The sequence below is a fragment of the Microtus pennsylvanicus genome, chromosome 11 (genome assembly GCF_037038515.1).
Source record: "Microtus pennsylvanicus isolate mMicPen1 chromosome 11, mMicPen1.hap1, whole genome shotgun sequence".
In the NCBI taxonomy this organism is placed as follows: Eukaryota; Metazoa; Chordata; class Mammalia; order Rodentia; family Cricetidae; genus Microtus; species Microtus pennsylvanicus.
Genome location: NC_134589.1, coordinates 50,917,962 through 50,931,705, shown reverse-complemented (window position 1 = coordinate 50,931,705; position 13,744 = coordinate 50,917,962). Strand labels below are relative to the sequence as shown.

General features: G+C 44.9%; 1 protein-coding gene across 2 annotated transcripts in view; it reads left to right on the top strand.

The window, feature by feature from the left end:
* Positions 1-5,814: 5,814 nt before the first annotated feature.
* Rabep1 (rabaptin, RAB GTPase binding effector protein 1) overlaps positions 5,815-13,744 on the top strand; it is an 89,674-nt gene continuing 81,744 nt past the window's right edge. The window contains exon 1 of one of the 2 annotated variants that reach the window (XM_075991836.1): positions 5,815-6,060. In XM_075991836.1, the coding sequence (XP_075847951.1) occupies positions 6,027-6,060 (34 nt within the window). In that variant the 5' untranslated portion in view covers positions 5,815-6,026. The remainder of the gene's footprint in view (positions 6,061-13,744) is intronic. The other variant, XM_075991838.1, reaches the window with a different exon arrangement.

Here is a 13,744-nt window from a genome sequence, read left to right as displayed (position 1 = left end):
GTTATGACTGGGGGTCACCACAATATGAGAGACTGTATTAAAGGGTCACAGCATTAGGAAGGTTGAGGACCACGGCTTTAAGTTATCTCTAAGCTACTTACAATCCCTAACACAGTGTAAAGGCTGTAAAATAGTTGTTGTGCCATACTGTTTAGGGATAATGACAAGAGAAAGCCTCTGATCACATCCTAAACACATGCGTTTTCCTTCAAATATTTCTGATAAGCACTTGTTTGAATCTTGGAAAAAGAATCCATGGCTATAGAGGACCAACTATGTAGTTTAAATAGATCAGGGTCTTAGCTATTACATTGCCAGCACCCTATAAGGGTAGGCTTCCTGCCCCCACTGTTTTTTTTTTTTTTTGTTGTTGTTTGTTTAGAGACAGTGTTTCTCTGTAATTTTGGAACCTGTCCTAGAACTAGCTCTGTAGACCAGGTTGGGCTCAAACTCAGAGATCCACCTGCCTCTGCCTCCCGAGTGCTGGGATTAAAAGCATGTGCCGCATTGCCTGGCATAAAGGTAGGCTTTTAAGAGTCCTTCCTGATGGCACGCCACTCCCTCCTCTGTTCCGAACCATCTTTGTGGGGACCATTATCCTGTGATACTCTCTTCTATCTTCACAGTTTACTATTTATTCAGAATGTCTCCTTTTTTCCTGTTTTGGAACTTTACATAAGTTGAAGGATTTTATAATTCTTTTTCTCTCTAAATGATGTTTGTGAGGAACTGGGTGTTGTGGCACATGCCTGTGATCTCGGGAGGCTGGTGAGAAGCTCTGGAGCATTTGAGGAAAGCCTGGGTTGCATAGTGACTTCAAGGCCATCTTGTGCTATGTGATGAGATTCTGTGAAAAAAAAAAGTTTGTGAAATTCATTTGCATTGACTATGTGCCTGTATGCTTACTCAATTAAAACAACTGGGGCTCAGTGGTAAGAGCACTTGCTGCACTAGCATGAGGACCCGGATTCAGATCCCTGCACCCATATAAGAATCTGGGTGTGGCCATGTGTGCCTATAACCCCAGTGTTGAGTTGCGGAGGATTCACTGAGCTTGGTGGCTGCTGGTGCAGATCAAAAATGAGGAGTTCCGGGCTCAGCAAGAGACCCTTTTCCAAGGGAATAAGGCAGAACGTGATAGAGGAGGGTACCTGATGTCCTCTGATCTTCATACATGGCAAACATACCTGCACCCTCCCCCCATACACACACGTCCCACCAGGAAGATGGTTCAGACATTAAAAGTTCTTGCAAGCATGAGGACCTGAGTTCAGACCTGCAGAACCCATGTAAATGTATACCTGCAATCCCAGGTAATCCCAGCGCTGGGGAAGTGAGACGGGCATTTCCCTGGAGTTAGTTGGGTCGCTAGTCTAGCTGTATTAACAAACTTCACATTCAGTGAGAGACCTTGTCTCAAAAAAATAAGGTTGAGCCGGGCGGTGGTGGCGCACGCCTTTAATCCCAGCACTCGGGAGGCAGAGGCAGGCGGATCTCTGTGAGTTCGAGACCAGCCTGGTCTACAGAGCTAGTTCCAGGACAGGCTCCAAAGCCACAGAGAAACCCTGTCTCGAAAAACCAAAAAAAAAAAAAAAAAAAAATAAGGTTGAGCTTTGGTCCAGAAACCAATCTGGAACTGACCTGAAAACTCCCTTCCTGCTGACTAGCTTTCATAGGACCAGAACTTACTATGGCAGTCCACGGGGGGAAAACGTCTACCAACGCTATTACCCAGCAGTGAACCCTGCATGCTACAGTCCTAATCAGACGGGTAAAATGGGCCCACTGGTGTCATCATGGTGAAGGTTATGAGGATGACCAGCACTTTTGGATTGGATCTGAGGTCTGCTCCTCAGGAGAGAATTCATGCCTGGTACTGTAAACCTGGTTGGCCGTCCATAGCCTTGGAGGTCAAAGGTCATATTGTTGTCTTGCTAAGTGGGAAAACTGTGATCAAACTGCCTAAATACTTATGTTCATACATCTCAATTATTGATAGTCAACTTTGATCCAGAAAAGTGGGCCAAAATTAATGCAGAGACTCATAACTGGCCAAAATGCCAAGAATAAATGCTCAGTCCTAAATGGGACATCTGTCTCACGCCATTCCCCTATCTGCCAAGGCTAAAGGAACATCGAGAGGAGGGGCCCGAGGACCAGCAGCAGCGCTGTGAAATGTTTTCTTCTGGATCACAGCACGGCAGTCATGAACTCAACTGCACATGATGAAGACAAGAGAAGGTCAGCTAGGGGCTGGAGAGATGGCTGAGTGGTTAAGAGTACTTGTTGCTCTTCAGAGAGCTGGGTTCAATTCCCAGCACCCATATGCTAGTTTACAACCACTTTTAACTCCCAGGCACTCAGATGGTGCACAATCATACACACAGACTGAACTAAATAGGAGAGAAAGAGAAATAGGAGAGACTGAACATAAAGTGGGGAGGAGGACATAAGGGAGTGCCCGTGGGTAGTGGGAGGGGGGAGTGGGGGGCAACTTAATATATGATCAAGATACGTTGTTTTCATGTATGAAACTGTCAAAGAATAAAAGAGATCCTATTAAAAATAAGGTGGAGATAGCTGGGCGGTGGTGGTGCACACCGTTAATCCAAGCACTCAGGAGACAGAGGCAGGCGGATCTCTGTGAGTTGAGGCTGGTCTGGTCTACAGAGCAAGTTCCAGAACAGCCAGGGTTGCTACTCAGAAAAATCCTGTCTCAAAAAACAAAACAAAACAAAAGTCATAAAAAAAATAAGATGGAGCTGGGCGGTGGTGGCTCATGCCTTTAATCCCAGCACTTGGGAGGCAGAGGCAGGAGGATCTCTGTGAGTTCGAGGCCAGCCTAGTCTACAAGAGCTACTTCCAGGACAGCCTCTAAAGCTACAGAGAAACCCTGTCTCGAAAAACAAACAAACAAACAAAGATGGAGACTGAGAAAGGCACTTGAGGTAGACTTCTGACCTTCATACACACACATGTACCTGGAAACACGTGAACATATATGCACACATACATCACACATACACAAATTTCAAAGACAGATGTGGTGATGTACACTGTAATCACAACACTCAGGAGGCTGAGGCAGGAGAATTGCTGTAAGTTTGAGATCAACCAGGGATACAGTTTTGCTGTCTCAAAATCCAAAACCAAACAAGACCAAACAAAATCATCTCTGTTGATGAACATTTGGGTCATTTGTCTATTTGGTGTACTATGGAATATACTTCTGTGAATATTCCTGTACATGTCTTATACAATCTTATACAACTGGGTCCGCATGCAATATAATTGACTAGTAATTATTTCATAATTCCCTTCAGACAACAAGAATGACAGCTTTCGTAGCAATGAAGGCTTTGAGCATATATTAGTTTTCTCTGGTATAAATCTAGGAGTCACATCTGAATTCTGGTCATAGGGTTCACCTAAAAAATATGAAATGGGACTGGGGTGTAGCTCAGTTGGTAGAGTACTTGTCTAGAAAGCACAAAACCCTGGACTTGTAATCCTAGCATTTGCAAGCCTGGAGGATTAGGTATTCAAGCTATAGAGTGAGCTCAAGGCTAGCTTGGGCTACATAAGAACCTGCCTTTCTTTCTTTCTTTCTTTCTTTCTTTCTTTCTTTCTTTCTTTCTTTCTTTCTTTCTTCCTTTCTGTCTGTATTTCGAGATAGGGTTTCTCTGTGTAGTCCTGATTGTCCTGGAACTCGCTTTGTAGACCAGGCTGACCTCAAATTCACAAAGACTCGCCAACCTGGCTAAAACCTGTCTTTAAAAAACAGAGAGAGAAGCCAGGTGGTGGTGGTACATGCCTTTAATCCCAGCACTCGGGAGGCAGAGGCAGGCGGATCTCTGTGAGTTTGAGGACAACCTGGTCTACAAGGGCTAGTTCCACGATAGGTTTCAAAGCTACAGAGAATCCCCGTCTCGAAAAACAAAACAAAAAAAAAAAACAACTAAAAACAAAACAAAATAAAACCAGAGAGAGAGAGAGAGAGAGAGATGACTGTGACAGGTAAGTAACTCTTGATCCTCCGAGCTGATTTCAGAATCGCCTTTTCTGGGGGTATAGCTCAGTGGTAGAGCATTTGACTGCAGAATCGCCTTTTCGGCTTTTGACACAGGGGGCTCTGGGTGTCTGTCCAGATGTCTGGTCACTTCTGAGTGAACCTGGTCTCGAGGACTGGGCTGCATGGCAATAAATATGGTACTCACTCAGTGGAAGGAGCCCATCTGCAGAGGACACCAGCAGCTGCTATCTTCGCGGCTCCTGCCTCCTATTAGTCACTGCCACAGGACAGTTGATTACTGAGAGCCCTATTCAGGCTAAAGGTCTTCCTGCTGGGCAAGGGTTTGCTCACCCAGGAACTTCAGATATGAGGGGGTGGGTGGAGCCAGGCTTTGTTTGCTCTATCAAAGGCACATCCGTCATCTGGGGATGTTAATTACCTAAGAGTCGGAATATATCACTTCTCCCTTAATGTTAGTGGGGCCTGAGGCAAAAGTACAAACAGATAAAGAACTGTGAACCTAACTAGAGTCCAGTCTTCTACTTTGACTAACATGGATCATTAGGGTTTGAATGGAGATCTTCATAAAGACCCTAGAGCAGACTTGAATTTAGCATTCCTAGGATCAAAATAAAGAAGAAAAGGAAAAGAGTAGGACTTGGTGGTCCAGCCCTGAAATCCCAGCTTCTCAGGAGGCTAAAGCAGGAAGGTTGCAAATTCAAGGACAACCTGGGCAATTTAGGGAGACTGAGATTCAAAACAAAGAATAGAGCTATCGCTGAATTCAAAACAAAGAATAGGCTATAGCTGAATGGTGGAGTGCTTGCCTACTATGCTTAAGGTTAAATCCCCAGGACTGCAGGAGAAAAAACTAAAGAAATAGAATAGCACAGATCCCTGGACTTCGGGGGTATGTGCACTTGAATTCGATGCTGAGAGGAGCTCTGGCTACCGGCCCCTAGCTTCCCTTCTTTCCTCACCTGTCTGGCACCACGAAGGATCTGTGGAAATGCACAGAGCAGCTCAGATGTCTGAGCACGCTAGGCCACCTCCTCCGAGTACAGCTGCCCTTTGGCACTCTGGGAAATGTCTACACTGTTTTATAGGAAAGGAGAAACCAAAGCTTTGGCCATGCGGGGAGGGAATTCCGGGCTCACAGAAAGGTAGGAGGACTTGGTCTTGAAGTGCCAGACTATGTGGACTCCTTAGACAGGCAGCAAGGTCTGGGCAGGGCTGGAGGAATCTTTAAAGAACGGAGCCTAGGGCTGGCTCTCTTGCCCTGGCATACGGGCAGTACTTTCTGTATGTAATTTCTCCTCTCCAGTCACGAGCGCAAGCACTGCGTCTGCCTAGATTTCCAGCAGCTTCCCTGGCCGGGGCACATAAGAGTCAGACATAGTGGCTTAATGGAAAGTACACTGGCTTGCACATCAGACCTGGGGTCCAGGCCAAGTTCTGGCCATAACAATTCTTCCTACTTTATTGCCTCATTTAAACTTTTCTTAGCTACTGTGCAGTATCAAGGTTGTGAGGTTAAGGGACTCTCTCTCAAGGTCACACAGCTAGAAGAAGCAGCGGCTGGGCTCGCGAGCGGGGTTCTGGGAGCCAGGAGCTTCAAGAGTCCTTGCCTTTCCCGCCACCAGCCTCCTCCACGCCTAGCTCTCCTCATCAGCTTCCCTCTGATGCTCAATCCCCGGCCCCCCCACTCCCCCCCACCCCGTCTCCCTCCCTCCCAAGGCCCCTCCCCTCCCCTTAGGCCAACGTCACGTGCCGCCCCATCCCCCCGCGCCTGCGCACTGCTTATTTCCCGCTGTCAGGATGAGGAGGCGGAGGTCGGCGCTCCGGTCCGTCTCTGCCCGGGGCTGTGGCGGCGCCGGCGGCTCCAGCCTTAGCGGTTCCTCCCTGGGCGGCGGCGGCCGCGGCTCGGTCGACGCCTCCTCCGCCAGCTGAGCCCGCGGCAGCCCGGGACTCCGCTTCCCCGCCCATCCCTGTTCCCCGAGGCCGCCTCCTGGCCATGGCGCAGCCGGGCCCGGCTCCCCAGCCTGACGGTGAGGCGCCCACCATGGCGGGCGCGGCCTGCCCTGCCCGGCGCGGCGTCGCGGGGGCCCTTGGGGGCCGGAAGGGCACGCGCGGGGCCCGGGGGTGACCCGCGAGGCCGGAGGCGGGAGCGCGCGGGCGTCGCGGGCCTGGGCAGCCCGGCTGGGGAGGGGGCGGGAGGCGCGGGCGCGGGCGGCCGCGGGGAAGGGCGTGGGGAGCCGGCGGGGGAGCGCGGAGAGGAAGGTGCCGTGGGACTAGCACGTGGGTTGCGCCCGTGGGGAAGAAGGCAAGCGAGAACATGTGCTATATTCGTTGAAAAATAAAACAAAATAAAAAAAGCGAGCCCTCTGCCCCCGCCTCCTCAGGCCACGCTCCAGCGCTCTTTGCACCGGGTTCTGTGACTTGTAAAAGTAACTGGGATCGGTAACGATTTGGTAGCATTCTGTGAGGGGTGGTGTAGCTGAATGGTAAGCCCGGGCACATTTCTTAGGCTCTTAGGACCTCACTTTCTGACGCACGAGGAGTGCTTGTTTCATGCCTCTTTATCGAGAAAGATGGGCAAGCCAGGGGCCATGCGATAAAGATGGCAACATTCATCTGTAAAAGGATAGCTTAGTATTATTTTGAGAGTGTTAGAAATGAAAACGGTGCTCGAGAAAGCCAAAGTCGAGGAATCAGTCTTTTTCACCATTTCGTCTCTTCCTTTTAAGCGATGGGGTCTCATTTCGTTGACCATGCTGACCTGAAACTCCTGAGCTATCCTCCTGCCTCAGTAGCGGAGACTTACAGGTGTAGGACAAACTGTCTTTTAATAGTGCTCATATATTTTTGGAAGGAAAACAAGGCCTTGCCCTAAATAAACCATAGTGATTTGTTAGAACCCTTCCCGACCTTTCAGCGGACTGAGCTGTGCTTCGGAGTTTTGGCCACATTGTTTCAGATTTTTTATGTTTAATTTCTCAACATGGAGTTATGTTTGGAAAGAAAGAATGTGCTTGGTCCTTGGCAAGATTTTCTGTATCCAGTTGTGAAAGTTCTTGCAGGTGTATTTCTCTAATTGGCCTTTGTGCTTAGCATCTTTACGTGTAAGTAGGGATAGGTGCTTGGACACAGGAAGTATTTCATTTGGTCTTTCCCAAGAGTAGTCTCTTGAAGATTTTGTGAAAATCTTTGTTCTTGTCGTGGGGGGAACTGGAAGCAGTGGTATCAGATTTTAAGGCTCTTGCTGCTCTCTGAGAAGTGTGCTCCTAAACTTGTTAGCCTCTAGCGTGGGGTTTTGTTAGCTGCCTGAAGGGTGATGTCCAGCCTGGACTTTAGTTCGCTTGGTGTTTTATTCCAGTAGAAGAGAAGAGATGGTGGGCTGTCAGGAAACAGGGATGCATTTTGGACATTCTTTTAATTCTCACCTTTTGTATTTGGTGTCAGGGAAGAAAACTTTCCCAGCCCTCTTTGTTACTGCGCTCAGAGGCAGAATACCGAGAAAGCTCTGGCTTCTGGTAGGTGTGCTTAACTGGCTGCCGCCTTCCTTTGCCTGCCACGGACAACTCAGGTGACATGAGTCCAGACTCCACATTTCCTGCCTCTTTCAAGATAGAAAATGGTCTTCCCTGCAAATAGGCAGAAGTGACTAAGCACTTCCCAGCATCGAGGAAAACATTAGCGTTGAGGAATCTCATATTCTCAATCTTGCTATTCCCAGTTCAGGGTTATTACCTATTTTTCAAGTTTACATTGTAATTTTTTATTGTAAATTAATGTAAACGGGTGACCGTAACTATCGTTCTCAAAGGGAGATAGAATTTGATATGTTTTGAGTTCCTTGTGTCAGTGTATGCTTAGAAGTTCATCTTGGGGAGTTTGTTTTTCTCTTTAGTTGGATTCATGGTGATAACTTTAATTAAAAGCACATTTGAATTTCAGTCTCTACAAAGGATTTGGAGAATTCCTTTGCGTCAAACTTAACTATTTAGTCTTGGACTTTATTTTTCTTTCCTGTCATCTCAGTAACAGTTGCTGACTCTTTTTCTTATAACATACTTTGCTTGTTTTTCATGAGGATATGGTATATTAAGAGTAGATTTCTGTGTAATTGGCAGGATGTGATGTAGCCATTTACATTTTTTCTTATTTTGTAATTTTTGAAAGTTTTGGTTTTTTTGATGATGCATTTCAATAGACCAATGTCAACTGATTAAATTATTTTCCCTTGAAAATTCAAAGACAAGTGTAAAAATTTTCAGACTTCAGTTGAAGCTAAACTACATCTTAGAAGCATTTGTCCTGATTTTGCTTTATTAAAATTAAATTTTTAAAAATTACCGTTATTTGTGTGTGTTTGTGTATGTGTGTATACTTGCCACAGGGTCAGAGGACAACGTGTGGGAGTTGGTTCTCTCTTTTCATTATGTGGTTTTTGAGGTTGATAGGCTTGACAGAAGTCACATTTACTTACTGAGTGATGTCACTGACCCCTTTGTTTTTCGTATAATCTCTTTAAAAATTATATGTTAGAAAAAAGGATTTTGAATGTTTTCCCATAAAGAACTGATAAGTATTTGAGGCTGTAGATATGTTTAACTTCATTTACACATTTTATAATATATGCTAGCTTCAAAACATTGCAAAGCCTGCCCCCTTTGATGCTTTTATTTTATTTTTTAAATTTATTTTTATGTGTTTGGGTGTTTTGCATGCATGTTTGTGCACCATGTGCTCGTCTGAGGCCTTTGGAGTCAGAAAAGGGTGTCTGGTCCCCCTGAGACTAGAGTTAGAGATGGTTGTGGGCCGTCATCTGGGTGCTGGGAATGAACCCAGGTTCTCTGGGAGAACAGTCTTAACTGCTGAGCCATTGTTTTAGTCCTCCATTGATGTTTTATATATTAGGAAAAAAACCTTAAGTAAAAGTATATTTTTCCATTTCTCAGAGGTAAGATATCTGTTTTGCTTTTTATTCCGTTTTTTTTTTTTTTTTTTTTTTTTTTGGTTTTTCGAGACAGGGTTTCTCTGTGGCTTTGGAGCCTGTCCTGGAACTAGCTCTGTAGACCAGGCTGGTCTCGAACTCGCAGAGATCCGCCTGCCTCTGCCTCCCGAGTGCTGGGATTAAAGGCGTGCGCCACCATCGCCCGGCTATTCCGTTATTTTGACATGCTACCTTTAATCTTTGAAATAGATGGGTACAAAGGTCTGCAACTTTCTTATCTCACTTAAATGTTATTATCATTACTCTGTATGTGTGTGTGTGTAAATGGTTACATGGCCATGTGACATGCCATAACCATTGTAGGGGGTGCTATTGTAATAGCCTCTAGTTTTTTTTTTTTTTTTTTTTAAAGATTTATTTATTTATTATGTACTCAGTGTTCAGCCTCCATGTATGCCTGTAGGCCAGAAGAGGGCGCCAGATCTCATTACAGATGGCTGTGAGCCACCATGTGGGTTGCTGGGAATTGAACTCAGGACCTCTGGAAGAGCAGTAAGTGCTCTTAACCTCTGAGCCATCTCTCCAGCCCCTAGCCTCTAGTTTTTGATGAAGAAACTGAAGCACAGAGAAATTAAACATGCCTGGAGCTACAGTAAGTTAGAGGGGCAGGATTCAAACACAGAACATTTGAATCCAGGATCCTCTGGTTTGTTTACTAGAGCAGAAGGACCATTGTCTGTTCCTGTACTATAGCTCTGCCTTTTTCTTATTAAAAGTCTATTCCATCATGTGCGTGCATGATGAATTTTCTTGTTTTTATTCATTATTAGTTTAATGATTTTTGTTATTTTATGTGTGCTTGTGTTTTGCCTGCATGTATGTCTGTCTCTGAAATCCACATAGGCTAGAAGAGGGAATTGGCTCCCTGGAACTGGAGTTAACAGGTAGTTGTGAGCCACCATGTGAATACTGGGTATTGAACCCAGGTCCTCCGGAAGAATAATCAGTTCTCTTAATTGTTGAGCTATCTCTCCAACCCCTATTTTTACTTTTATTATTGGGACAAGGTTCCAATCTAGCCAAACTGGCCTCCAATTCATGATGTTCTCCTGCTGTATCCTCTGGAGTATTGGATGACAGGCTGTGTGTTTCCACGGATGCGCTGGTTTATAAGCAGTGCTAAGATGGTGTACTTTTTTCTACTGGGGTTTGAATCCAGTACCTTGTACATGCTAAGCAAGCACTGTATTACTGAGCTATAGTTCTAGTTTCTTTTATCTCTTGAGACAAGGCCTCACTCTAACACAGCAGTCCTTGAACTTAAGATCCTCCAGCCTTAGCTTACTTAGTAGCTACAATTGCATGCCTAAACCACTGGTGCTCTTGCTTTTATATCTGTGAGACTACTGAGTTAAAAGGAAATGTCCTACTGGATTTAAATTTTAAAGCTGCTGCTAGTTTAAGCTAAAAAAAATGTATCAATTTATATACCTGCCAAGGTATATGAGAAGGTAGATTTCCTCATTAAAAGCTCTGGGTGGCTGTTACAGTCTCCTGCTAGGTACTGCAAGTTAGTCTTGGATTCACTGCAGAGCTCTGATTCACCTGAAGCTAACAGTAGTCCCACCTCATGTCCTAAGTGCTGGGATTACAAGTATGCCTACCATACCTGAGGTGTTCTTTAATTAATATTTTGGTGCCTGGACTATGCTAACCCCTCTGTTAGTCTCTAAGAAATACAGAGATAAGTCAAACCAGATCCAGTGTCTGTTCCTAGGTAGTCATTTAGTCATTAATTAGATTATTCCACAGACGGTGTAAAAGCATTTATTCACTATTACTAATGTGAACTACTTGTCAGGCACAATTCTGGTAATTATAATCCATCAGTGAGCATGACAGGTAATAAACAGCCCTGCTTTAATAAAGGGAAACAGGTACTGAACATACATAGGTTATATACATTCTTAGCCAATAAATGCTCTTTAAAACAGCAGAGCAGCGTCCTAGGAAGCATTGGACTTGTTTTATTTATTTATTTGATTACTTAAGTGTTTATGTGCTTGTGGGGTAGGTTAGGTTCCCAGAAGCCAGAAGAGGGTGTTAGATTCCCAAGAGTAAGAGTTACAGTTTGAACTACCTGGTGTGGAGGGTAGGAACTAATCTTGGGTCCTCTGCAAGAGTTACAAATGATCTTAACTGCTAAGCCTTCTCACTAGCCCTGGGGTTTTAAATGAATTGTCGGAATAGTGATTTCTGACACAGATATTCCGATACAGATAAAATTTATGCAGAGACCTGAAGGACGAAGTGGAATTAGCCCTGAGGCAAAGCTTCGCGAGGACGTATCTAGCGTACTGAAGAGGCAGCTGTGGCTGGAGTGGTGTTAGCAGAGTGAGGATGAGCCAATCACAGAGATAGGGGATGGCGATTTTGTAGGGCCGCAAAAACATTTTAAAGATCGGTTTCACTCTGTAAAAATGAACAAGTGAATCAATCCATTTCACTAGGGGAAAACATTGAAAAGGTATTAAGCGGAAGAGTGATACGGTTGGACATAACAAAGAAGGTGCTGGGTTTGATAGCTCAAGCCTGTAATCCCAGCATAGAAGACTGAGGCAGAAGAATTGCCACAGTATTGGAGGCTAGCCTGGGCTACAGAGGGAGAACCTGCCTCAAAAAACTGAAAGCACTACCCACAAACGAATAAACAAAGACCACAGACAAACAAAAACCCACATTGTTGTTGGATTGGCTCTAGGATTTAAGGGAGGCCTGAATCCAGGAAAAGGTGGAGTCTGGACCAAGATGATTGATGGAAACTTTATTTTAAAATAATAGCCTGAGGGGTTTGCTGATGGCATTGGATGTTTGACAACTGATAGAGGAGTCAAGGAATCCCAAAATTCTGCCTGAGGACCTGTGAGGGGCACACAGTGCTACACATTTGAGGCATTTGGCCATTTAGAGGAGGTGGTCCTGGTATTCCTGTCTGATGGAGCAGGAGTCCCTCTCTTGGAGCAAGCAGAGAGAAGGTATGAGGTGTTCGTGGTCTTATCTTTAGAGATGAAAGAGATACCTTTAAAGGGTTTGAAGCCGGTAGGTGACAAATGGTGGCTTTAAAAAGTAAATTGATTCTCTTCATTTTCGGGGGCTGGAGAGATGGCTCAGTGGTTAAGAGCATTGCCTGCTCTTCCAAAGGTCCTGAGTTCAATTCCCAGCAACCAATGAGCCCAGGTTCTTTGTATATACCAGGTAAGCATTCCATCCCTGAGTCTTAGCGATTATATTGTTTTCAGGTAGGCATGTTTGTGTTACTTTACTTATTTTTTTTTGTTTATTTAATGGTTTGGGGTATGTGTGCTCATAGCACAGTGCTTCTGAGGTGTCAAGACAGTTTGTGAGAGGTGGTTTTCTCTTCTATTTCTTCATGGGTTCTAGGGATCAGATTCAGCTAGCTCCCTAGGCTTGTGTGGCTAGCTGCTTCATTCACTGAACTGGCTGGCTGGCCCCCATTGACTAAGTTCTTGTTGTAAATTGACTATTATATAATTTTTCCCATTGAATTATACTTGCTAATTATTTTTTTCCTGCGTGTGTCGTGTATATGTTTTTGTGTATTTGCAGGTGCATGCACACGTGTGCATGGATGTCAGACACTGACATTCGATGTCTTTTTAAGCCTTTCTCATTGTATGAGGCAGGGTCCCTTACTGAACTTGGCACTTGCTGGTTAGAACTGAGCAACTGGTTACAACTGAAATTGGTGAGATTTGCTGGTCAGCAAGCCCCAGAGATCTGCTGTCTTTGTTTCCCCGAGAGCTGGGGTTATAGATGTGTAACACTGGCTTGCTTTTTGTGTGGATGATGGGGAATTGAACTCAGGGTCTTCTGCTTGTGTGGCAAAATGCCGACTGAGCACTCTGAGCTTTCTTTTCTTGTTAAATTAGAGCAGTGCTCTATACACTGTATTAGGTTTTTGCTATGTATTGGATATTTTGTTTTCCTAGTTCGTTGTTTACCTACCTTTTTAAAAAATTGTACAAAAAGCAATTTTTTTTTTGCAATTGACCTTTTTGTTGTTATTTTGTTTGTTTTTTGTTTTTGAGACAGGATTTCTCTGTGTACATTTGACTGCCCTGGAACTCACTCTGTAGACCAGGCTGGCCTCAAACTCACAGAGATTCCCCTGCCTCTGCTTCCCAAGTGCTGGAATTAAAGGCGTGTGCCATCATGCACATCTCTGACCTTTTTTTTTTTAAAGTTTATGATCTTAAGGTTTCTGGTTTAGAAGGATCTTCCCACCTCCTATTTCTCAATTCTTTTATAGTCTCTCTCTCTCTCTCTCTCTCTCTCTCTCTCTCTCTCTCTCTCTCTCTCTCTCTCTCTCTCTCATTTCTTTTCCCCTAAGAGAGGGTTTCTCTGTGTAGGCGCGTCTGGCCTGGAACTCACTCTGTAGACTAGACTGACCTTGAATTCAGAACTGAAATCCGCCTGTCTGTGCCTCTCAAACTCTGGGATTAAAGGCGTGCGCCACCATTGCCAGGTACAGGTTTTTCTTTAATCCACCTGGATTTCATTTTAAAATTTAAAGGGAAAGCTTAATGTAAAGAGTTAATAGGCCACCTACTAGGACAAAAGGAGACCTTAAAGAATATAGGACTACAGCTTGCTAGACACGGCCAGTTTCTGCTTCCAGGGCTGAGGCCAAATCGACAGGGAAGGAATCCAACTCAGTTCCTGTGCAAGAGCAGTGAACACTCTTGAGCCATTTT